Source organism: Jaculus jaculus, chromosome 15 (genome assembly GCF_020740685.1).
Source record: "Jaculus jaculus isolate mJacJac1 chromosome 15, mJacJac1.mat.Y.cur, whole genome shotgun sequence".
Lineage (NCBI taxonomy): Eukaryota > Metazoa > Chordata > Mammalia > Rodentia > Dipodidae > Jaculus > Jaculus jaculus.
In genome coordinates, this window is record NC_059116.1 from 62,451,233 (window position 1) to 62,475,856 (window position 24,624).

General features: G+C 40.8%; 1 protein-coding gene across 1 annotated transcript in view; it reads left to right on the top strand.

Moving 5' to 3' along the window:
* Positions 1 to 24,624, top strand: part of St8sia6 (ST8 alpha-N-acetyl-neuraminide alpha-2,8-sialyltransferase 6) — a 156,579-nt gene that overhangs the window by 90,911 nt on the left and 41,044 nt on the right. The window contains exon 5 of the mRNA XM_045134763.1: positions 1,627 to 1,716. Within this exon, the coding sequence (XP_044990698.1) occupies positions 1,627 to 1,716 (90 nt within the window). The remainder of the gene's footprint in view (positions 1 to 1,626; positions 1,717 to 24,624) is intronic.

Consider the following 24,624-nt stretch of genomic DNA (forward strand, 5'->3'; position numbering starts at 1 on the left):
TTAGTTCAGCTCCTCAGACATACCAGGCAGCTTCCCTTCTGGGGCCAGTGGACCTCTTTCACCTGTTTGGGATGTTCCCCACCACTGCTGCCGAATTCCCAGCTCACTGGGATCAGCTCATGGATTTCCTTGAAGGATGTTTCCTCGGAGATCTCATCTGACCCCTCATTATGATAAGACCTGTGCCCGTTTCTGCCCTCTACACCACTCACTCTGGTCCAAGTGTACATTCCTGTTTGTTGGAGTGGTTATTGATTGATACAGATGTTTTTCTCTTTAACCATGACAGGCTCTGCTATGAAAAGAAACCATGTTTCTTTCTTTTTGAACTCTCTATCTAGACTCCACCTCATACTAAGGTCCCAAAAATTTTCTTTAGGATGATTGAATAAAGATATTAACAGTTAGTAACAGTATTTTTTTTTTTTTTTTCCTTTTTCAAGATAGGGTCTCAACGTAGCTCAGGCTGACCTGGAATTCTCTATGTGGTCTCAGGGTGGCCTTGAACTCACAGCAATCCTCCTACCTCTTCCTCCTGAATGCTGGGATTAAAGGCATGCACCACTACACCCAGCAGTTAGAGTATTTTTAAAGACTAAGGAAAGTGCTGTATTCTTTGAACATTTTCAGTGTCTGAGGCGTGGTGGCAGTTGTTTTTTAATGTTTTATATGGCATGTATATATCATGGCAGTAACATTATGAGGTCATTGCCTTTGCTTTAGAGAGGTGAAATCATACACCTGGAGCAGAGAAACAATGTGCTTATGTCCACAAGGCTCATTATGTCCTGATTTTGGTTCCATCTTCACATTTCCAAGTGTTTGAGGCAAGATCACCAGGTTCTTATGTCATAGTGTGTACAGTAATTAAAGGCCCACTGCACCTGTTTTCTTTGTGGACAGACTCAACCTCCTCATCTACATGCTACCTACATCACTTAAAACTATTTGTTACTTATACATTGCTCCCTGCCGCACCCCCATGACTGGCTGCTGCTCTCACAACTCATAATTCACAATCCCATGGGGAATACCAGCAACCCTCCCCAGAATGGGGCCAGGGAGGAGGGAAATGATGGTACCAACACATGCTGTGTCCATACAAACTATATTCTTTTTTTTTTTTTTTTTTGGTTTTTTGAGTTAGGGTCTCACTCTGGTCCAGGCTGACCTGGACTTAACTCTGTAGTCTCAGGGTGGCCTTGAACTCATGGTGATCCTCCTACCCCTGCCTCCTGAGTGCTGGGATTAAAGGCGTGTGCCACCATGCCCGGCCAAACTATATTCTTAATAAAAGTGTTTGTTATTTAAATATCTAATGATTGAAATTATTCAGTTATCTATTCATTGAAAATACTAACATGAAAATATGAAAAACTGGAAATATAACATCTATAACCTGGATTTCTTTTTACTTTGACTTAATAGTGTAATTTTGTTTTTTAATTTAGACTTGTCAGAGGCCAAAATATCAATTTCCTATCCCCTTGGAGAAATTCAGTAGTGGAATGAAAATCAGACATCTTTTGGACATACCTTATGACTTAAATCTGATTTTGGATAACAACATCTTATGTACTTTCATTTTAAATTAATCTTGTTTTTAAAATCTCTTTCATGAAACAGCACATATCTGAATGGGACATCATTCCAACTGACAGAGAAATGCAAAAGGTTACAATATGGCTTTAAGTCATTATCTGACAAACCAAAACGGTAAGTTCCATTTTTCACATTAATTTAATATAAAAAATAAGTGTTTTTATTCAAAGCACTTCAAGGCACTCTTGATTGAAATCATGTGAAAAATGAGTGGGTGCTTGCTTCAGGCTTGATGCTAGCTCTGTTGGGAAGGTGGTTGAACGCTGGACAAGCACTGGAGAACAGAGTCACGTTCTGGCCATGGCCACAGCTAATCTAGATCCACATTTATTAAAATCACTGTTTAGTTTCACTGGCTACATTTTAAAGGCACTCACAACTTTTTGAGAATCTGATACGTGTTTGGGACCTTATCTTAGGAATTGCACACAATTTTGCTTGTAACTTCAGGTTAACGATTTACTTTTGGCCCTAGCTGTGGCTCTCCTACCATTCCCTGACTTCTACTCACAATCGTATAGTTTAGGCAATCCACCTTGTTTCATTCTTCAAACTAGAGGGTAGGAAATGCTTCACATGTGGAAGAGGCACTGGTAGCCTGAGATTCTGATGGGAGGGCACTGCTTGGATTGTGCTGGAAGGAGCAGAACTTGGAAGAGCTGGACCCAGGATGGACATGTAGGCACAGAATTTTGCCCACGTGGCAGGCAAAGAATTTGCCCACCATGCACACAGCACCACGTTTAATTCTCAGTGTTGGAAAAGAATCTTCCTGAAAGGAAGTGGTCCAAGTTTTATTTTGCTGGGTGCTTCCTGACAAGGTGAGAAGAGACTAGAGATGAGAAATATAGCTGATTTCCTCAGGCCAGTCTGTTAAGGGCGGGGGGGGGCACAGGGATCCCTCCTTCTCTTCCATATTTTTCTCCTTCTTTTCCTAAGAGTCTCTCCAGCCCTTATAATAACAGTAGCTGTGGGAGGAAAGAGTTAAAGTACATATAATTCATTTTCTCCCTTCCCTGAAGGTGTGAGAGGTTGAAGTTGGGGAGGGATAGCGAAGAACCAAGGTAAGTGAGCTGGTCTAACCTGATTTTCAACTGAAACGCTGGGCAAGCTGAGACTTTGGACTTTTGCTAATTTGTTGAGCTCCCCAGCCAGCTGGTTCCTGGCTGAGGCAGAGCGAGTGGGACCCAAGATCGAGGGGAGTGGTAGGCCTGCTGTGCACCTTCTTCAGTGAAAGGGAAATGTTTTATAATGACACAATTAGGGCCGTGTTAGAAATCCCACGGACCTCACATAGACACCTTGCCTACTGTTGTGAGCCATTTCAGTGCAGGAAGATAGGACCAGGGAGGTAACCTTTGATGGTGCAGACAGGCCTTTGCTTTATCTGGGGCTCTTGACCGTCCAAATCAGTTGTGAGCTCTGATTGGACTTAGTCTGTTTTGAAAGCCCAGTCCCATGTAAGCTTGATTATTACAGAAGGATAGGCCTATTGAAAGTCTTTATTTTCTTCTTCAATCCCAGATAATGAACACTAAGCTCATCTCCTGTGTCCTGCCCGCTCTCCTACCCTTCACAGCACTCTGGTTTTTGGTTGTCATTGTCCAGAAAGGTTGACCTCCATGGGCTTCATCAGTGGGTTCTGGGCTTTTTCATCTGGTTCTGTGCTGGCTTGGACCAAACTGGGACATTAGGAAAGAGAGAGAAAGAAAAGGAGGGCTCTCCATGTTTGTAGGTTAATATCATGGTTATATCCTTGACCAAAGGATGAAGACCATGACTTTTACACACTCTTTCTCTTTCTCTCTCCCCTCCCATTCCCCCCTCCCCATTCCTTCCACTTATATTCTTGGATACATTGTTAACATTTCCTACAGTTTTCCCATTCCTTGGGGACCAGTTTTCCTTCAAACCTTAAATCATACATCTTGAGCACCTATGATTCCTGCAGGGGCCCCAGGTTATATCGATCAGCTGGAACACTTGTGCAAATGCTGCTCACTTTGCATAACACGCTCACTGGACTTAAAGTAACACATGGATCACAGGGAGTACATCGTATGTGTTTGGTCACGTTGGACCTATTGTGCTATTTGTGGGTGTGTGGATAGTACAAGGGTGAAGCCAAGCATTTTTGGAGAGACCCTTCATTTCCAAACCTCTTGTAGTACCTTTCACATCTCAGACACATGACACAAAGATGCCTGAAAGGTAGAACAGGGAGAAAATCTCCTTGCTCCAGTACACCGTGCAGGAATTTGGTGATTTATCTCCCAATATACATGTCAGCCTCTACCCTGAGCTCTGACTGACTTTCTCACTGATATTAACCATTCATGCTCCCCAGAGTGGCAATAGCCTTCAACGTAAGGGTGATAAATATCTGTACATTGTCGCAAAGCACTGGGTCAACACGGGGAGAGTGTCTCCCAGGCTGGATGGTTCTCGCGGTGAAGAGGTCGACAGCTCTTCTGTGTGCATTAGCAGCATGCTAATGAGGGTGCTTGGAGAGGCCTCGAGTTTGCTCTCTCAGTCTTTCCCTGTTGTTTAGGGATTAGATGGCAAGACCTTTCCTAGGCTGTACTTTGGGGGGGGGTGGCTTTCCATTACACACACGATTTGCAGCTTGCTCACATAATTATTCTGTGCTAGTATTCGGTGCAGCAGAGGTCTGTGGAGAGCAGGCACAAATTGCCCAGTTAAGGAAGGCATTGTGAGGCACACAGGAGATGCTGTTTTGTCTGTTGTGAGGAATTGCATGTTCTGCAACCAGCGCCATTACAGACTTACAGAGGGGCAATTAGGATGGTCATTCAGTGGATGGTGATAAAAAAAGTAATTTTATTTTCTTAGAAATAATTATTTAGCTCTATTTTTATCATGGTCTGCTACAGACTTAGAATTTTCTCTTCCATCAGGCAATTTGTCCCTTTCAGGTTGGTAAAAGAGGATTTAGGGAGCTAGTGTTATGGTGGGAGAGAAACAGCACCCTTTTTCTCTGCTACTATTGACTATACTTTTGAATAAAAGAAAGTTAAGTAGCATCATTAGGATAACCAATAGAGTAGAATATTATGGTTCTTTATGCTTTGTTTAAGACCATGAGATGCAAGATGGTAGGTAGTGTTGTGTTCCCAGTTCTGTCCCTACTGCCAATACATGAGTTAGTTGCTCAGGAAACATTTGTCAGATGGATGAATGAATGCATGTTTCTTAGGTCATCAAAATACGCCTTGCCTAATTTAAGTTTTAAAAATAATCTATCAATTGGGGCCTGAGAAAATAGCTCAGTGGGTAAAGTGTTTGCCATTCAAGATTGAGGATCTGAGTTTGATCCCGAGAACCAATATAAAATGTTCAGCATGATGATATGCACCTATAAATCTACTGCTGAGGAGGCTCTTTGGGGGCTTCTGGCTGGCTAGTCTGGGTGAATCAGTGACCCTGGGTTCAGCAGGAGACTCTGGTTCAAAAAAAAATGGTGGAAAGTGATAGAAGAAGACACCTAACATAGACCTCAAGGCTCTGCACACATGCACATGCATGTACACATGCACATACCTGTGCCCACACTTGTGTGGATGTGCATGCATGTATACACACATACACATGCAAAAAAATCTATCAGACTATGAACTGAAACTCTTTTTTATGTCAATCTTAGTTCCTGTGACTCTCCCTCTCACTTTGGATTTGTACTTGTCTGTTTCTGTTTTGTTTTGTTTGTGCCTGTAATTTTTTGACTCATCTTTTCCCCCTGAATGTTCTCTGTGTTTCTCCAGTATAGTCATTTTCACTGTTTTCATTCAGATAAAAATATTATACTTTATTAAAAGTGCGGTTTTATCATTGCTTGTTTGTTCATTCCTCATTATGGCAAATTTATTATTTGCAATTTTGTTTTGCTTATATCTTTAGAAAGATAGCTGTGTGGATATTTAGGTTAGTCCCCATTGCTTCAGAAAATAAGGTAATCCAAATCAGAGAGCCAAAGCCTCAGAGGCCCCCAACACCTCAGCACTGAAGCAGACCAAAAATGAACCCAACATGGCTCAGGGAAATCTTGCGGAAGAGGGGGCGGAAAGACTGTCAGAGTTACATGTTGGGTCATGATTTGCAGAGACATTTATCGTACTAATAACTGGGGGCTAACTCCACAATGCACGACCCATTTTCATTAACAAGGAGGGTCTAATGGGAGGGGGTAGATCACAGATGAGCCTAAATAATGGTACCAAACTGCCTGTATTCACTGAAAAGAAAACTAATAAATTAAATTAAAAAAAATTTAAAAAAATTAAAAAAAGAAAAGAAAATAAGGTAATCTTTTATTTACAAAGTGGATACGTCAAAGATGCTGATCCAAGAATTTGCTGTCCCCTCCCGCGTGTTTCTAACTCTGTTGTCAGCTTTTCATTGCTGTAACAAATACCTAAGATAACCCAACTTATAAAGAGAGTTAGTGGTTAAGGCACTTGCCTGTGAAGCCTAAGGACCCATGTTTGACTCTCCAGATCCCACATAAGCCAGATGCACAAAGGTGAGGCAAGCATAAGGTCGCACATGCCCACTAGGTGGTGCAAGCATCTGGAGTGCGATTGCAGTGACTGAGGCCCTGGCACACCAATTTTCTCTGTCTCTCTAAAGTAAAATTTTTATTTTTTTTTAAATTTTTTTTGTTTATTTTTACTTATTTGAGAGTGACAGTGAGAGAGAGAGAGAGAGAAAGAGGCAGATAGGGAGAGAGAGAATGGGCATGCCAGGGCCTCCAGCCACTGCAAACAGAACTCCAGATTGCATCTGGCTAACGTGGGTCCTGGAGAATTGAGCCTCGAACCGGGGTCCTCAGGCTTCACAGGCAAGTGCTTAACCGCTAAGCCATCTCTCCAGCCCTAAAATAAAATTTTAAAGAAAGGCTGCAGTTTAGGAGGTCCCTGTCTATGGGAGGGTGACACATGGCCTGTGTCCTCTGGCAGGACAGCAACAGTAGGAACACGTGGCAGAGCAAAGTGGTTCACTTCGTGGCCGAGACATGACACAGAAAGAACCTGGGTCGCACAGTCCCCTCTGAAGGCACACCCCGAGTGACCTAACGTCTCTTACCAGGTCCTACCTCTTAAAGTTCTCACAATCTTTCAAACCTCACACCAGAATTTGAGGGACATTTAAAATCCAAACTTTAATACTTGTTGAATCTTTTCTGCCATGTCATTCTTTCATTATTCTAAGGACCCAGGAACCCCCAAAATGTATTTTTAAATTTTCTGTTGTTTGTTCAGAGTGATGAACCACTTTAACAAAATCACTCAAAACTCAATGTCATAATATGGAATTCTACTCTCACACTCAGGGATCAATATTCCTTCTTGCTCAGGCAGCTCTCCTGGATGTCTCCACCTGAGGGTTGACAAAGGGACTCTGTCAATAACCTTCAACAGGAGATGTCCTACAAAGGCAAAGTACTCAGGGGACTCAAGTGAGTCACAATCCATTGGCTGGGCCTGGTCTACCCAGATGTTGAGGGTCATGTGACCAATACAGGATTGCTGGTGAGAATGTAGTGCCTGGCTGAGCAGCTGCTTATAGCACTGACTATGCTGAGGAAAGGGAATGCCATCACTGAGGGGAAACCAGGCATGTCTGCACACGTAAATATGCAACAGCCTTACCGTTCAAGTCACCCTATTGCTTATAGGCACCAAAAGTGTATCTTCAAATGGAAAGCAGCATGTCTTTTAAGTACAGGTAATCTTGTGTCTTTGGAATCCTTGAGCCATTCATACAGTGTCTCCAATGAAAGGAGCTAAGGTCTTAAAAACTGCCTTGCGCCTTTCTGCCAAATTACTAATGTGTGGAATTCTCACTTTATATTCAGATGGGCTTGGGGGAGTAAGGAACAAATTCTTAGAATTAAGATTTGGGACATGTGCCTGGCAGTACCTGGCTGTGACTTTAATCATAGTTGCCTGATGAGTCCATGTGTTTGACCAACTGCTTCATGCCACTCCACATAAAATGCTGAGAACAATAGAATTTTTCTGAAAGATATCTTCTTCACGGGGCAGCATAAAGTGCCAGTTAGAAGGCACAGTATTGTAGGGAGAAATGCAAAATGAATTTAAGACTGACCCTAAATGTTCTCTATTCTTTGTTTTCACTTATTTTTATTTATTTATGAGAGACAGAGACAGAGAGAGAGAGAGAGAGAGCGAGAGGGGGAGAGGGAGGGAGGAAGGGAGGGAGAAAATGGTCACACCAGGGCCTCTAGCCACTGCAAATGAATTCCAGAGGCATGTACCAACTTGTACATCTGGCTTATGCGGGTACTGGGGAATCAAACCTGAGTCCTCAGGCATCACAGGCAAGCACTTTAACTGCTATGCCATCTCTCCAACCAGACTCCCCATTCTTTATTATCCTAAAGAGAATGACATGACCAAGTGACTACCTGGAAATCAGTGGAGTCAATTATGGGAGATCAAATTTCAAAAAGCCTAAGTGTGAGTATATCATTCGACAGCATGTGGACAAAGCAAGTGTTTCTTGATTCTCAAGTTGTCTGCCAGGAAGAAGTATTTTTCATCATATGCAAGATCCTTTTGGCCTAGAATAATAGATGACTTGTTTTTGTTCAGCTTTCAACCTGTGGTGCCTTAATTGATTTTAAAAGTGACTTACACACTTTTGACCGTCTACTCTTCTCTGACCTTTTAACTTGCCTTTTATGGTCAGCTTTATGGACTCTGAAGATCTAGCACTCTTTCTCCTCACTTGTGGAAAGACGGAGGCCAGAAAATAGCAAATGAACACCAAACAGCCAGTCAATTATCCAATATGACACCATACTTCAGATCTTAAATTTCTCTTGTGAATGAAGCAGTTGCTATGTCCCTTGCTTGAAATATAGTTTTACCTTGGGAGGTGCATGTGCAGGGAGAGAAGCCGTTCTAGAATTCACAGGCACCTTTCTGCATGTGCATCGAAGCATATGTCACACAAAATCTATTAAAATTTTGATAGCCCTCTGTGCCTTAAAGAGAACATGAAAATAAACAGTTAAAATTAGAGCTTTTTCTTTTTTTCTGTTTTTCGAGGTAGGATCTTACTCTAGCCCACGCTGACCTGGAACTCACTATATAGTCTCAGGGTGGCCTTGAACTCATGGTAATCCTCCCACCTCTGCCTACTGAGTGCTGGAATTAAAGGTATGCCCCACCATGCCTGGCTGGGAATAGCTCCTTAAATTCTAATTTATATGCAGTTTTTATTTAGCATATCCTTTATCTTTGAAGGAAATCACAGTTCTTCAGATTAAAGTTAAAAATGAGATTAAGACTTGTTCCAAGTCAGCCAAACTATTAGTGGAGGGGTGAAGAGTAAGAAATAAGATCCCCTCCTTGTGTAATTGTTGATGTGGCTGTTGAAAAATAACCAAGATAGATGGGAAGATGCTCAGTTTGAAAGTGCTGCCTTGTCAGCATGAGTCCTGAATTTGAGCCACAAGAACACATGTAAAACATGGGTAGAGTGGCCCCCACCTGTAATCCCAGCCCTAGGGTTGTGGAGACATGTGGAACTCTAGGGCTCACTGGCCAGCTAGTCTAGCCTAATTGGTGAGTTCTAGGCTAATGGGAGACCTTGCCTAAAGAAGATGGATGACATTCCTGAAGGTGACCTCCACATGCACGTACACACACTAACACACATGCACTTGTTCACAAACACACACTGACATGCACACATGTACACACACAATGAAAAAAAGACAGTACAATCCTAATCTAAGTTCCTTATGCAATACATGGTCAGAGTTATTTACTATCATTTAAAAAAAAATTATTTATTTATTTATTTGAGAGCAACAGAGACAGAGAGAAAGGCAGATAGAGGGAGAGAGAGAGAATGGGCGCGCCAGGGCTTCCAGCCTCTGCAAATGAACTCCAGATGTGTGCGCCCCCTTGTGCATCTGGCTAACATGGGACCTGGGGAACCAAGCCTCGAACCGGAGTCCTTAGGCTTCACAGGCAAGTGCTTAACTGCTAAGCCATCTCTCCAGCCCTCATTTTTATATAATATCAAATATGGATTGTTATTATATGTTTACATCAGTGATAAATTAAAACACTAGATTTCTAGTAATTGTTCATTATATATTGATATCCTAAGGCTTCCTCCAACTAGTTCTCAGATACTAGTCATTTGAAAGAAACATTTAATGAGAAAACTATGCAGTAATAATACTCACACTTGGCTTAGCGGTTAAGGCATTTGCCTGCAAAGCCAAAGGATCCTGGTTCAATTCTCCAGGACCCATGTAAGCCAGATGCACAAGAGGGCCCATGCTTCTGGAGTTCGTTTGCAGTGGCTGAAGTCCCTGGCATGCCCATTCTCTCCCTCTCTCTGCCTCTTTCCCTGTATCAAATAAATAAATAAATAAAACATATTAAAAAATACTCACATTTAAGTCATTGAGACGTAGTTTTCAAAATCGTCAAGTATAATAGGGAATGTGGAAGATATCTCTTATGTCCTAGTCATGGTAGCTAGACCCTAAGACAGTCCCAGATGTCATCTTCACGGTTTTTAACCAGTTCTAAAACACCTGCCGTCCTGAGAAGGGCTGGCTCGTGTAACCAGAAGGGAATGCAAAAAGGGATGATATAAAGACTCTGAGTTTGGACTTGCTGCCTTGTGGCTTGTTCAGTCTGTTTGTTCTAAGTCAGCTGCCTTGTCATGAAGTAAGGTCCAACACTATCTTGACAGCCATGTGAAGTGAAGTGCTTTGGCCCCAAACACTGTCTCAGCTTTACATTGCAGCTTAATGAGAGAGGCTTGGAGAGCCATTCACCTGAGGTGCCCATGCCTTCCTGACATGTGCAGTCATAAATTTTGATTATCACTCCAAGTGACTGACTTTCATGAATAGTGACCACATAGTCTTAGACAACTTGTTGATTGCTCAATTCATAACCATTTACATTATCATATTTTTTATCATAATGACAATACTTCTTAAAGTGTGTTTTATTATTTTAGTTCAACAGATTGGCCTGTGGGACCTCAGATAGTTACAAATGGCAGTGCCAGGAATTGTATGAAATGCTACTGATTCTCTTTTCACAAATCCATGGTACCATTCTTAATGAGAGTGTAATTATAGCCCACACATCTTAAGAAAAAAGAATTTGATTTTTCAATGCAAACTTACATAAAAGCAGTCCATATCCAAAATGCTATACTCATTCTTTACTTTTTGTCACTTTATTTTACTTAAATTTCTATGCTATGATTATATCTACATAGCATTACTTTGCACTGCAGTTAACCTAATTTACAAGTTGGATGATCAAGTGGCTTTTCTTTGTTAGATCATGGCTTGGTAATTCAGAATTAGTATCTGAAGACTTTTAATTTTTAAAAAAATTAATTAATTAATTAATTAATTTGACAGAAAAAGAGAGAGAGAGAGAGAATGGGCACGTCAGGGCCTCCAGCCACTGCCAACAAACTCCAGATGTGTGCACCCCTTTGTGCATCTGGCTAACGTGGGTCCTTTGGCTTTGCAGGCAAACATCTTAACTGCTAAACCATCCCTCCAGCCCAAGTATTGGCAGACTTTTATGTTTGGGTTTTATATTAACTTTTAATATCAGAAACATGACTTGACATGTGTCCAGTTCTGTGATAACCACTGAGCTATAGCCCCAGCACCATGACATTATTTCTTGTGTGTGTGTATGTTGTGCACAAGTAATCATATGTGCATTTAACCTATGTGTGTACATGCCTGTAGATGCCAGAGGTTGACACCAGGTATCATCTTCTCCACTTTATTTTCTGAGGCAGATTTTCTCACTTGAGTCCAGAGCTCACTGATTCAGTGAGTCTAACTAGCTAGCTTTCCCTGGGATCCCCTGTGTCCACCTCCTGAGCAATGGGATTACAGGGAACCACCACACCTGCCTAGCAGTTATGCGGTGCTGAAACACCAAACTCCAGTTCCCATGCTTGGCCTATCAGCTCTTTTATTTTGGCCAGCTCCCCAAGATGACATTTCTCTTCATCAGCTCATAATATATTAAGACAGATCAATATTTAAATAAATGTGTCCAACACACTGCCTTTTCCTTTTCATTCTCCACTCCACGTATTCTCTCTTTTGACAACAGAACTCCTGTCTTTGGCCCTATTTCCCTTTGTTCTCAGCTCTCAAGGACCTTTAAGGCTAATGAATTTAAGCACCATCATCATACAGATACTCCCCATATTTTCACCTGCTGCCTGAACCTCTTCCCAGAGATATATGTACCATGGCCCAGTTAGCCTATTCCTGGAGTATACACAAGGAATATTAAAACTAGCATGCCCACACTCTGGACTTCCAAAACTTCACAATGCCCAATACTCTTCCCTCTTTTTGTAAGAATATGTCTGTCTTTGCATTGGCCCAGGCCTGTAATGTAGAAATTCTCCTTGGCCCATTCTTCTTGCTAAAACCATAATTAATCTGTTAATAAGCCTTAATAGCCACCATCCCATCCAATCTAGAAGCCATTGTTTTCTCTCTGACTTCACCATGCCTACCTGGTCCAAGCCACCTTCATTTCTGTCCTACATCACGGTGACTTTTGCTGGTCTCTGAGCTTTCACCTCTTACATTTTTAGAAATGATTCACAAACTGGACAAAGGAATCCTACTTTTGTAAGTAAGATTAGATAATTTCTCTGGTAACATCTTCCAATTTAAGTAAAAATAAAACCAAATGTTATTATCGTTGACTATAAGCTGCTTCCTTACAATTTTATCTCAAATATGTATACATAAAATGTATTTGCCAATAAAAGAAGAAAGGGGTATGTAGGAACAGACCCATAATGTACTAAGAAAAGGGCTGAACTTAATGAAATAATAGTTATAACATTATGTAGATGGGTGTGGTGTTTTGAACAAATATCCCCCAGTTGATTCAGAAGTCTATTTTAAAAGCTTGCAATTTGGACCTCCAGCTACCTGGTTGGAGGAGGTGTTGCTGTGGTTGGGTCCTTGGGTCCAGCAAGTAAGGCATGGAGGTGGATTTGGAATTCCAGTCTAAAGATATGCAAAGTGCTTGAGCTTGGTCTGGAATTCCTGAAGTGTGCGCTTGTTTAAGGTGCTGATGGCGGCTTCTCTCTCTCTCTTTCTCTCTCTTTGCTGGGCCTGTGAAAGTGGGCCAGCTTATTCTGCCATTATTGAACTTCTGAATCTGTAAGCTTCAGTAAATCCCTTCTTCCTCCCATACAATGTGTTCATCCCAGCAACCTGAGGCTGTCTGCTACAATGGGTTTTTAATATTCATAGATACATTTAATAACAATACCACAAAAAGACAAAAGGTAGTTGACCTATACAGGAATCAAGTTCTGTTTATCACTCTAATTGAGCTAATATAAATATTAAGCTGGCTTTGGTGTCAAGATGGTAAAAATTACTAAAGATGGGGCAGGGAAGATGGCTTAGTGGCTCCAAGTGCTTGCTTACAATGCTTGCTGTCCTGAGTTCAAGTCCCAAGATAACACACAGGCCAGAGACAGAAAGTGGTACAAGTGTCTAGTGTTTGTTTGCAGGGGCAAGAGGCCCTGTGCACGTGTGTGTGTGTGTGTGTGTGTGTGTGTGTGTGTATGTGCACACACACACACAGGTGCACAAATGGAATGAAATCTTAACACAGAAATTATTAGTGACATTTAAAATGATGCATTAGAATAGGCAATCTCCCTTAAGGCAAAAAGCTTGAGAAGTCTTGAGCAAAGGGCATAGAATATATGGGCAAACCAGAATAAAACATATAGCAAACAAAAAGTAAAACAGAGCTGGGCATGATGGCGCACGCCTTTTATCCAAGTACTCGGGAGGCAGAGGTAGGAGGATCACCGTGAGTTGGAGGCCACCCTGAGAATACAGAGTGAATTCTGGGTCAGCCTGGGTTAGAGTGAGACCCTACCTCGAAAAACCAAAAAATTAAAGAAATTTAATTTAACTATATAAGTAATGGCATTAAATTTGAATGGATTAAATCATCTGACCAAAAGACAGAAGTTGTCAAATTGAGATTTAAAACACAAAAAGCAAATCTGTTACAACTCAACATATTCCCCCCAAAACATACTAGACTCAAACATAAAGTAGACTGAAAATGAAAGGATGAGCCATGCTATCAGCAAGTGCCTGCAAGCTGATTTAGCTACAGTTACGTTAGACAAAGTGCTTTTTTTTTTTTTTTTTTTTTTTTTTTTGGAGACAGTGTCTCCCTGTGTATCTCAGGCTGGCCTCAAACTAGTAATTCCACTGCCTCAGCCTATAATTACAGGTGCTCAGGTGGACAACAGTCTCTCTTTAAAGGAAAAATATTAATGAGTAAAGGGAACCTATCATAAAGAGGAATCTTTCAGGAATATATATTTACAAACATGCATCTGATAATGCGCCTACAACTCGATGAAGCAAGGGTTGAGTGTAGCTGAGTGTGCAGAGCGCTTGCTTAACACATACGAGGCTTTAGATCTGATTCCCAGGACTTCAAAAATGAAACAACAACTGACAAAGTGGGGAATATTTCAAGAATAATAATTGGATCTGGATGTTGTGGCTCATGCCTGTAATCTCAGCACTTGGGAGGCTGAGACAATTATACTCCAAGTTTGAGGCCAGCCTTGGCTACAGAGTGACTTTGAGGACAGCCTGTCTCAATATACAACAAGAAAGAGAAGCAGGCCTCAAAACCCTGTTTTCAGTGGTAGATGGAACACCTAGATGGATCCACTTGGCAAACTTCAAGTGGGTTCAATAAACTGTGAGTAATTTACCCAACCACAAAAACAGAGTGTACATTCTTGTAAGAGAGACAGTCCATATGCTGCTTGATTAAAAATGTCAGTAAATGTAAAATGGCAAATATAATACCAAATACATTATTCAATTACAGTAGCATGAAATTAAAAACCAACATCAGAAAAATGTTAAATTCACAAATATGTGAAAATTAAGCAACACGATACCTAGTGCATCCAAGAAGAAATCAAAGCAAGTAAAATTTATTTTGAAATGAATGAAAATGATGACAATATACCAAAATAAATGGGATAAAGAATGTAATAGGGAAAGGATATAAATTTCTTTTGAGGTGATCAAAGTGTTGTAAAATTGAACATTGCCTGTAATAAAATTAATAATGATGAAAACATTGAATAATATACTTAAAATGGATGAATTAAATGCATATGGATTATTCCTCAATGAAGCTGTTAATAAAGTTTGACTGTGACTATAAGTCACCTGGAGATTGTGTTTTAATATAGATTCTGGTTTCATAGGCATGGGGTGAGAGTCTGCATCTCCGGCCAGCCTTTGCTCTGTGAGGCAATGCTGTTGGGCCAAGTGATACACTGAAAAATGCCCAGGGCACCAGATTTCTCCTTAGCTCTCTGTTCTTGACTACTAACACCTGGGAAAATTCCAGCACCTTGACCATTCCTGGAATGTTCTATGTCAGGCTTTTCCTCTGGCCCTCATACTTGATATGCTTTTTGCTCAGGGGTTGTCCTCATACCCACACTTCATATATGCAAGGCTTGACCGCATCCCCTCAAATCCACACTCAATTCTCGCTTTTTGGAAAGGACTTTTCTAGCCATTTTACAAGGATTTTTGACCTACTCCATATACTTCCTTTCCCTAGTGTCTTATTTTTCTTCACATAATTTAGTGCATAGAATTATCTTTTTCTCAGCATGCTGTCAATTATGAGTTATCCAGATTTGCTGTTAGTCATCCCCTACTGTAATATAAACATCATTAAAGCATGGAATTCTCTGTCATGTTCACTGTGACTCATTTATCACAGGTGCCAAGTAAATATTTGAGATAAATATTTGAAAATAAAGGATTTATTTTATTATGCTGCAAGTTTGTGTAATAAATATAGAGAAGATGGGAAGGAAAATGAAGAGGGAAGGAGCAATGCTGTGTAGAGAATTTGAAAGTGAAAGGTTTAATAGCCACTCACATATGGCTTAAACATATTGACCCAGTGTTCCAGCCATGCTAGCTCTAAATGAGTACTCTACCATACGGTATTATCCAAGGGATGAAGAAATACTATGTTTGTTGATTCTTCTGGACTGTTTACAATATATAGAATACTTCTAAATTTTGACATAAGGTTGTGGCTTTTGTTTTCCTTCTGGATATCCTCCTATAAGTCTACAAATTTCCCTCTGTAAACTTGAAAAATAGATCATCATTTCTTCATCTTCTAAAAATCTAATAGTGGTTTTCTCTCAAGGGAAAACCATGAAAATCTTTAGTGCCATGTTGACTCTTTGCTTACCTACTCTTTATCTCTGGTTATATGTTTACATGTTGTAGATATTTTTGAAGTAGGGACTTCCAGATACTGGAAACAACATTTTGTATTTTTCTGTGAGGCTCTGTTTTATTCTCTACATTATATCAAACTAGCCTATTGAAGCAAAATCCAGTTGCTCATAAATAATACCAAGAAATAGCCCCATGTATAGGTTTCCATTGGTGCTATTTATTCTTAGCTCCCTTGGGTTGCACTGGTTGGACTCTCTTACTCTTTGCCTTCTGGTTAGGGAAAGCCTATGGGAATAATCAGTGGCAAGAGAGTAGAAGGTTGAGAGGACTTTTGAGAATTCACTTCCCTGAATCTCTCTGTCATGGGCTGAGGTGAGGAATGACTACATCTTCCACCATGTACCACAGTTTCTACCCAGAGGCCCTCTTTACCTCCCACAACAGCTCTTGTGAGGAAACTGCAGGCATGAGAGTTACTTCATTGCTAAGTGGTCTGTGTCCCTTTCCCACATCACTTCCCATCCCTTTGTAAAGAAGTGACCTTCCCTCCTGCCTGGCTAAGGTTAGTCACTGCTCATAGCATTTTCTCACTTGTGTCTTATATACTTAATATAAATATCCCTAAAATTTAATTTCCTAGCACAGAAAAGGCATCCTTAACAAAATCAATGCCAGACATTTTCCAATAATGCAGTATAGCACCTTGGAGATTTCGTGGGGCTTGTGAAAATGTACATTGGCATCTTTGGGGAGTTAATTTTGAAATCTGTTTTGCAATATTTATTTACCATGTCTGAAGAAAATTAAAAGTTACGAAGTGAGTAAAAGTTCAAGATACCTTTCTCCAATGTCAATTGACAATACTACCAGCATCAAGTGCTGGAGAGATTGCATAGCAGTTAAGGCACTTGCCTACAAAGCCTTAAGACATGAGTTTGATTCCCCAGTATCCACATAGAGCTAGATGCACAAAGTGGTGTATGTATCTGGATTCTGAAGCAGCTGGAGGCTCTGGTGCACCCGTTCTCTCGGTCTGTCTTTCTTCTGTCTTCTCTCCCTTCCTCCCTCCCTCTCTCTATTTCTCTTTCTCTATTTGCAAATAAATAAATAAAAGTGTGGTACCAACATGTGCTACTTACATACTGAGTATATCCATAACTAATAATAAAAAATACTAAAAAAAAAAAAAAAGCCAGCATCATGCAGAGTTGAAAGCCAGTGTAAACTGAGATCTTCCAATGGTTACGGAATTGTGCGGTTCCACTCAGCCTGTGTGCCACACACTTCTCTTTATTTAGCTTTACTACATTCATTATCCATTCATTTCAAAAGTCCTGCCCAGTGGAAATGATTGCCAGTATGTACTGAAAGTCTCATTGCCCTGCATTCATTTTCAGGATTTATTCTTATGTGGAGTGGAGCTCTTCCAGAAGCTTGATAGTGGCTGCAAAAGACTGATCCACACAGAGCTGTGTGGAGAGCTGATGCTATTACTGGGTTATCCACACCCTTTCCAATGGGTGAGGGAAGTTGGGTGGGGACATGAAGAGATGTTATAAAAAACTAAATGGGTGTCACAGCTGATTGAATGGGGCTCATAAATGAGTATCCCCAAGACATTGGGGCTCCTAATAAAATACCAATAAATATTTAATGCTTCAATTAACCACCCATAAATTAGAGTACCTGAAAGCCCAATTTTATCTTAATTGACATAAAGCTAGATGCAGCATGTAACTCTTCATCTTCAAATAGACATTTCTTGAAAATCACTAGAACATTTGCTATATTTATTTAACATCACTATGTTATTTGTAATTTGTGCCTCATTTTGAGTATTATTAGTCATGACTTATATAGACATAGTTTATTCTATTGAAATAACTTGCTACATTATTTAGTGTGATTTATGGTGTGTCTTGGGACCAGAAAATGTTTGTGCTGGGATTAATTTTCAGTTTCATTATTAAAATAGATGAGATGCAGAGCTGGAATGTGAAGGAGAGCCAGGAAGTGAAGCAAAAGACATGAGCTTCATTCTTCACTCAGCCACTTCCATTGCCATATGGAGCAAGCTGTTTGCTTTCCTAGCTTTGCCTTTGTCGTCTATGTAAAGGGAAGTAATGCCACAAGTGGAGCTGTTGCCTGAGTTTATAGGGTGGGTCTGTCCTTTGTAAACTGAACACCCACTGGAAATGTAAATGTGAAAAACAATGTGATGTGATTTAGATCATTTCCACACCAGCCAGCTCTTGAAGAGACTGTTACCCACGAGGCAGTCCACACTCACCGTTACCTGTGGCATGTTTTCAGGTGATTTTGTTCAGCCACCATGCAGCTGTCGCGGCGCTGTGGCACTCTCAGTCTTGTAAAGCACTTAACGTGGTGGCTTGTTTCCAGGAGTAAAGGCCAAGTATTTTGGAAAAGAAAACTCCCTGTCATTGTCCATATTTTTTAGTCTTCCCCTATATAAGACCAGAAGAGAATGCTTCATTTCTATATTGGACCTAAAAGAGACGTTTTGGAATAAAACAATTCCAGGGAGTAAGAAGTTTGAATACTGGTTGTTAAATGGGCAGATGTGTTGTATATTACGAGTTTGCTACAATGTGTTCACTTAGTTTTAAATATCAATGACTGTAAAGTCAAAGATCATTTCATTCAGTTAATTGCCAACAAAATTATATACATAATTGACATACCTCAATATTAAGCTAAATGGGAGCCAGCTGTAATTTATTGGGAGATGTGTAAGACCAACAGAAAGTATTTTCAATACTCTACATGTTTTCAGTTTACCTGTGTTCTATTTGGTAATGAATGACAAATTTAATGTTGCATATTAAATTTGATACTCAGGCCAGAATTATTTCAAAATGGTGAAAAAAAGTGAACCCAAGTAAAAGTCTAATAAACTCAAGACAATTCCAGAAAAATCTTGGAAGACCTAAAATCACCTTTCATTTCCCACAGTAACAGCTGCTGTGCGATCTTATAGAATAATTGTGCTCTTATCTTTTGACCCCTCTGGATAACTCTTGAGGGATGAGTCAGGTGTGCCCTCATGATCTTACCTGGCTTCCTTGGTAGGGATCCATAAGGCTTAAACGACGGGAGTGTGAATGGCTGGGAGCCATGGCAGCCTTGAATGGTTAGGGTTGAAAAGCCTAGGAGCAGTGCAGTGCATAGACACAGGAAGCAGCAGCAGTCCTGATACATCGTGTTTGCCAAGCCTGTGGTGTAAATATTCCCACACTGAACAATTTCAATCACCTAGTAGTTTACCAGCTTGCTCATAGTGGTCTTGAGAGTTAAATATACAGGCTTCCACAAGCTCCTTTAGTCAGCTTCAATACATGCACTAGTGAAAGAGAGAATGGAAGAAAGAAAGAGAGACATCCCACACTTACTCTACACCAAGAGAGACAGAATGGAGCAGGGAAGAGAGGAGTCCCACTCTTACCATAAACCAACAAAGAGGGTCAAAAAAGGAGATTATTCTCTCAAGTATAAAACTCACTTGAAAAGAGACAGGAGTTATGACTTGAACGTGATACTCTCTCCCTCAGGCACACATAGCTGAACACTTATCCTCATCTGGTGGCACCACTTGGAAAGGTTGTGAAGCCTCTGGGACATGCTGGTGGGACCCTAGTTGTATCCTGGCCTGCTGTCCATCCCTACTATGCTTCTGCTTCACTGAGCTCCTGCTGTTGTGAACACCTCATGCTTTCTCCACTATGATGTGTGGACATCTCTGAAACCAGGAGCCAACAATCCTTTTCTCCCCTGAAGTTTTTCTGGCCAGGTATTTTATTATATTGCAGAGAAAAGGTGTACTGTATAGTACCTGTTTTTAAGTTCCAGAGATTAATCTGTGCTATATAGCAATATTCCCTTTCTTCCATTTCTTGTGTGAAGGCTTGAGATATTCTGTCCTGGTGACCTAGGGACCTCAAGATGAAGATGGAGTCAGTCAATATATAAGGGATCTGTGCATAAGGCCAGTAGAAATCAGTGCTGGGACAGATATTAAATAGACACCATGAACCATGGAATACAGGCAAGAGAGTACAGGTCAGTGCTGGGAGAGTTATTAAGTAGATACCATGAACCACAAACCACAGGCAAACCCGTGGAAATCAGTGCTGGCAGAGGTATTAAGTAGACCCCATGAACCATGGAGCACAGAAATGTTGCTTTGAGCTTATGCAAAGTAGTTGATGGCCTCATTACATTTCATGTTTGTATATAACGTGCATTTCCTATGTTAACACAAATTATCAATATATGTTAGGATTGGGCTAAAATGGTCAGTCGTCAAAGTCCTGAGGTAAAGCATATAGAGTGGGAATCCAAGATGTATACTCCTAATAAACCTCAGTGTGAGCAAGGCTACTCAAAAATACTTGTCAACAGGGCTGGAGGGATAGCTTAGTCATTAGAACATTTGCCTGCAAAGCCAAAGGACACAGGTTTGATTCCCTTGGACCCATGTTAGCCAGATGGACAAGGTGGCACATGCATCTAGAGTTCATTTGCAGTGGGTAGAGGCCCTGGAAAACCCATTCTCTCCCTCCTCTCTCTCTCTCTCTCTCTCTCTCTCTCTCTCTCTCTCTCTCTGTTAAATAAAGGAATAAATAAAAATTTTTAAAAACTTGTCAACAGAGTGGGTAGGAATACCCTGTGGCGCAGTCCCCAGCTGGCTACCCCATAGCGACTGTCTGAGGCCTTTATAACCACCACACTGAAGATGGCCCCCAAGTTAACAGGAGAATTTTTTTTTTTTATTAGTATTGTACTTAGTGTATACAGTCAAGTTGGTACCATTGTTAGCCTCCTCCTTGTCCTCCCACCTCTGAAGGGACCCTTTTCGTTGGGGAATATTGGTTGTGCATTGTGGAGTTAGCCATCAATTATGGCTAAGAGGCAATGTGTCTGTGTATCATGATCCAACATGTGGTTCTGACATTCTTTCCACCCCTCTTTCACAAATTTCCCTGAACCATGTTGGGTTCATTTTAGGTCTGCATCAGTGATGAGACCTTGGGAGCCTCTCTGTCTCTGGATATTGGGCTTAGTAGGAGTTGAGTGTTCTCTGTGTCTACCTCCTTCACCCTTGTGCTGGTACCAAGTTCACCAAAAAAGCAGCACTCTTGCTAATTTCCCCAGTTACTCTTAGTTTCAGCTGGGACCCTTTTGATGTGTGATGGGCTGGTTCTTTCCTTAGCATCTGCATCTATCAGAAAAAGGGAAGCAAATTCTCCAACAGAGAGTAAAGTTAGCACCAGATAAATGGGATAGCCATTATTTTTAGAGAGAGAATTTATTAGATGTAGGCCTTCTTGTAGCCTACTATTGGTGAGAGCTTGATAATGGAGAGCGGGCTCATTTTTGGATATGGTTCTGACTTGTTTCCCAGCTCCAGCTATGGGCTCTATTCCACTGAGCAGATCCATTAGCCAAATCAAGAGCAGTTGGTTTCCCACCATGGCTGTGTGCCACTATTGCACTTGTGTGAGCATCACAGCAGGTTGTTTGCTGCTAAGTAGCTTAGACCACGAGCTGCTTGGACAGATATTAGTCATTTTTTCCCCCAGTTTCTCATGTAGCACCATCTGGCACTAGACAAGCTAACTGTCTTGGGACTGACTCTTTTCCAGCTTCCAGCCACATCACTCCATGTTGTGTGCCAGCAGCATATGGTGTCTTCAGCAGTAGAGTCTTACCACTAACCTTTGGTGGGTCATCAAGTGCTCTGACAGAATTCTGTCTTCTTTTGGGAAACCTTGTAAGTCTTTCTGATCAACAGCTCATTGTGGCTGGTAGCCATATGCTGGTACTGGGAGTTACAGGTCAGCGGCCAAGAAGAGAAGGAAGCAAAAGATAAGTAATATAAAAGAGACAGAGAGAAGAGAGAGGAAAGGGAGAGAGAGGGAGAGAAACAGAAATGGGAGAAATTTTTTTAAATATTGGTCAAGAAAAAACTGAGAACTCATAGGGACAAGCAACATAACTGTCTACAGAACACTTCAAAAAGCAAAGCAATTTAAAAATATTCTAGGTTCATAGGAAATGTTCCTTAATGTTTAATAAACTCTCCAGGGAAGCCATTTGGACCTGATCTTTCTTCATGTAAAGAATTTTGATTACAATTTCATAATACCGACAGTATTATTCATGTAGTCATTTCTTTCTGAGTGAGTTTTGACAATTTTTAATCATTCTATTTTCTAACTTACTTAATTAATTAAAGAGAGAGAGAGAAAGAGGCAGAGAGCAGGAGAGTGAGAATGGGCATGCAAGGGCCTCTGGCCACTGCAAACGAACTCCAGATGCATGCACCCCCCTTGTGCAACTGGATTACGCGGGACCTGGGGAATCAAACCAAGGTCCTTTGGCTTTGTAGGCAAATGCCTTAACTACTAATCCATCTCTATAGCCCAGTTTTTAATCTTTCAATAAGTGCATCCATTGCATTTAGGTCTGCCACTTTTTTTTGGCATAAAGTTACTATGTTGCTATGGTGTCAATGGGACAGTTGGCACTACAGGCTTTTTCATTACCCCAGGTTGTTTGTTTATATCTTCTCATACTGTTTTTGAATTGTACAACAAGCTCTTTATGAATTTTATTTATGATCTTACCCTATTTTCATACTCGGGAATATTTTTATAATATCTGTTCTTCAGAACCTACTATGATTGTAGTCACTGCAAGTGCATTTTAATTAGCTCTACTGTGGTGCTTTTCCAAGCATTCTACCTTTATACACTTGCTTATTTGAATGAGGTTAGTTTTTTATTGGCACTATGTAACTTGTTGCTTCCTAAAATTTTAATGTAATGTTCTTTGCCTTCTACTAGAAGTAGTAGAAGTAGTAGTAGTGTGTCTTCTTCATTTTTCACACTTAACATTATTTTTCATGGTTGAGTATATGTCTACCATCTTGCTTTTTGTCTATTATTTTCTTCCTTTCCTCTTTTTTCTGATTCTTTGTGTTTTGAATAGCTTTTTTTTTTATTAGTTATGTACACACGATGCATACAATTGTGTTAACACCATTGATAGCCTCCTCCCTGTCCTCCCCCCTCTACAGGGACCCTCCAGATTGGGGAATGTGAGTCGTGCATTGTAGGGTTAGCCATCAGTTATGGGGAAGAGACAATGTGCCTGTGCATAGTGACCCAACATGAGGATCTAATATTCTTTCTGCCCCCTCTTCTGCAAATGTCCCTGAGCCATGTTGGGTTCATTTTAGGTCTGCTTCAGTGATGAGGTCTTGGGAGCCTCTCTGTCTCTGCATATCTTGTTTGATAGGAGTTGACTGTTCTCTGTGTCTATCTTCTTCACCCTTGGGCTGGTACCAGTTTCACCAAGAAAGCAGCACTCTTGCTAATTTTCCCAGTTACTCTTAGTTTCAGCTGGGACCCTTTTAAGGTGTGATGTACTGGTTCTCTCCTTAGGATCTGCATCCATCTGAAAAAGAGAAACAAATTCTCCAACAGAGAGTGAAGTTAGTGCCAGGTAAATGGGATAACAATTGTTATTTTAGAGAGAATTTAATAGGTGTAGGTCCTCTTGCAGCCCATGATTGGTGAGAGCTTGCTAATAGAGAACAGGTTCATTCTTGAATAGTGTTCTGACTTGTTTCCTAGCTTCAGCTATGGGTTCTGTTCCACTGAGCAGATCACTTAGCCAATTCAAGAGTAGTTAGTTTGGCACCATAGCTGTGTGCCAGTATTGCACTTGTGTGAGCATCATGACAGGTTGTTTGCTACTGAGTATCTTAGTTCACGAGTTGCTTGGACAGATGTTGGTCATTTTCCCCCAGTCACTCATGTAGCACCTTCTGGTACTATATGAGCTAACTGGGGACTGACTCTTCCACATTCCAGCCAGCTCACTCCATGTTCCCATATGGTATCTTTAGCAGTAGGATCTTATCACTAATCTTTTGTGGGTCACCAAGTACTCTGACAGAAATCTGTCTTCTTTTGGAAAACCTTGTAGGTCTCTCTGATCAACAGCTCATTGTGGATATTAGCCACATTCTGGTACTGGGAGTTACAGGCCAGCGCCAAAGAAAAGAAGGAAGAAAATGATAGGAAATACAAAAGAGATAGAAGAGAGGGAAGAGGAAGAGAGAGAAACAGAAACAGGAGAAGATTAAAGTCAGTCTTCATCATACCCTCTCCAGGGCCTTATGAGTCATGTGTTCCCTCTAAGGGCCTGGTGAAGTTTCAACCATTTAGTCTGTCTTTTATGATATAGAATGATACGGTACCATTGCCATTTGGGTCCAGTTTTGTGTACCCCTCCCCCACTCTTACCTTCCCTTCCTGTTCTACTCACCCTATTGTACAGTCCCCGAGATGATTATTAGGCATGTCAGCGTCTCGGGTAGATTCAGGTTAGGAACCACAGATAAGTGAGACCATGTGACAACTATCTTTCTATGATTGGGTGAGTTCACTGAGAATGATCTGTTCCAGGTTTGACCATTTTTCTTCAAATTTCATTGTGTCATTTTTCCTTACAGCTGTGTAGAATTCCATCATGTAGGTATACAACATCTTGGTTATCCATTTGTCTAATGATGGACAACTGGGTTGATCCCAGCTCCTAGCTGTTATGAATTGAGCAGCTATAAACATAGTTGAACA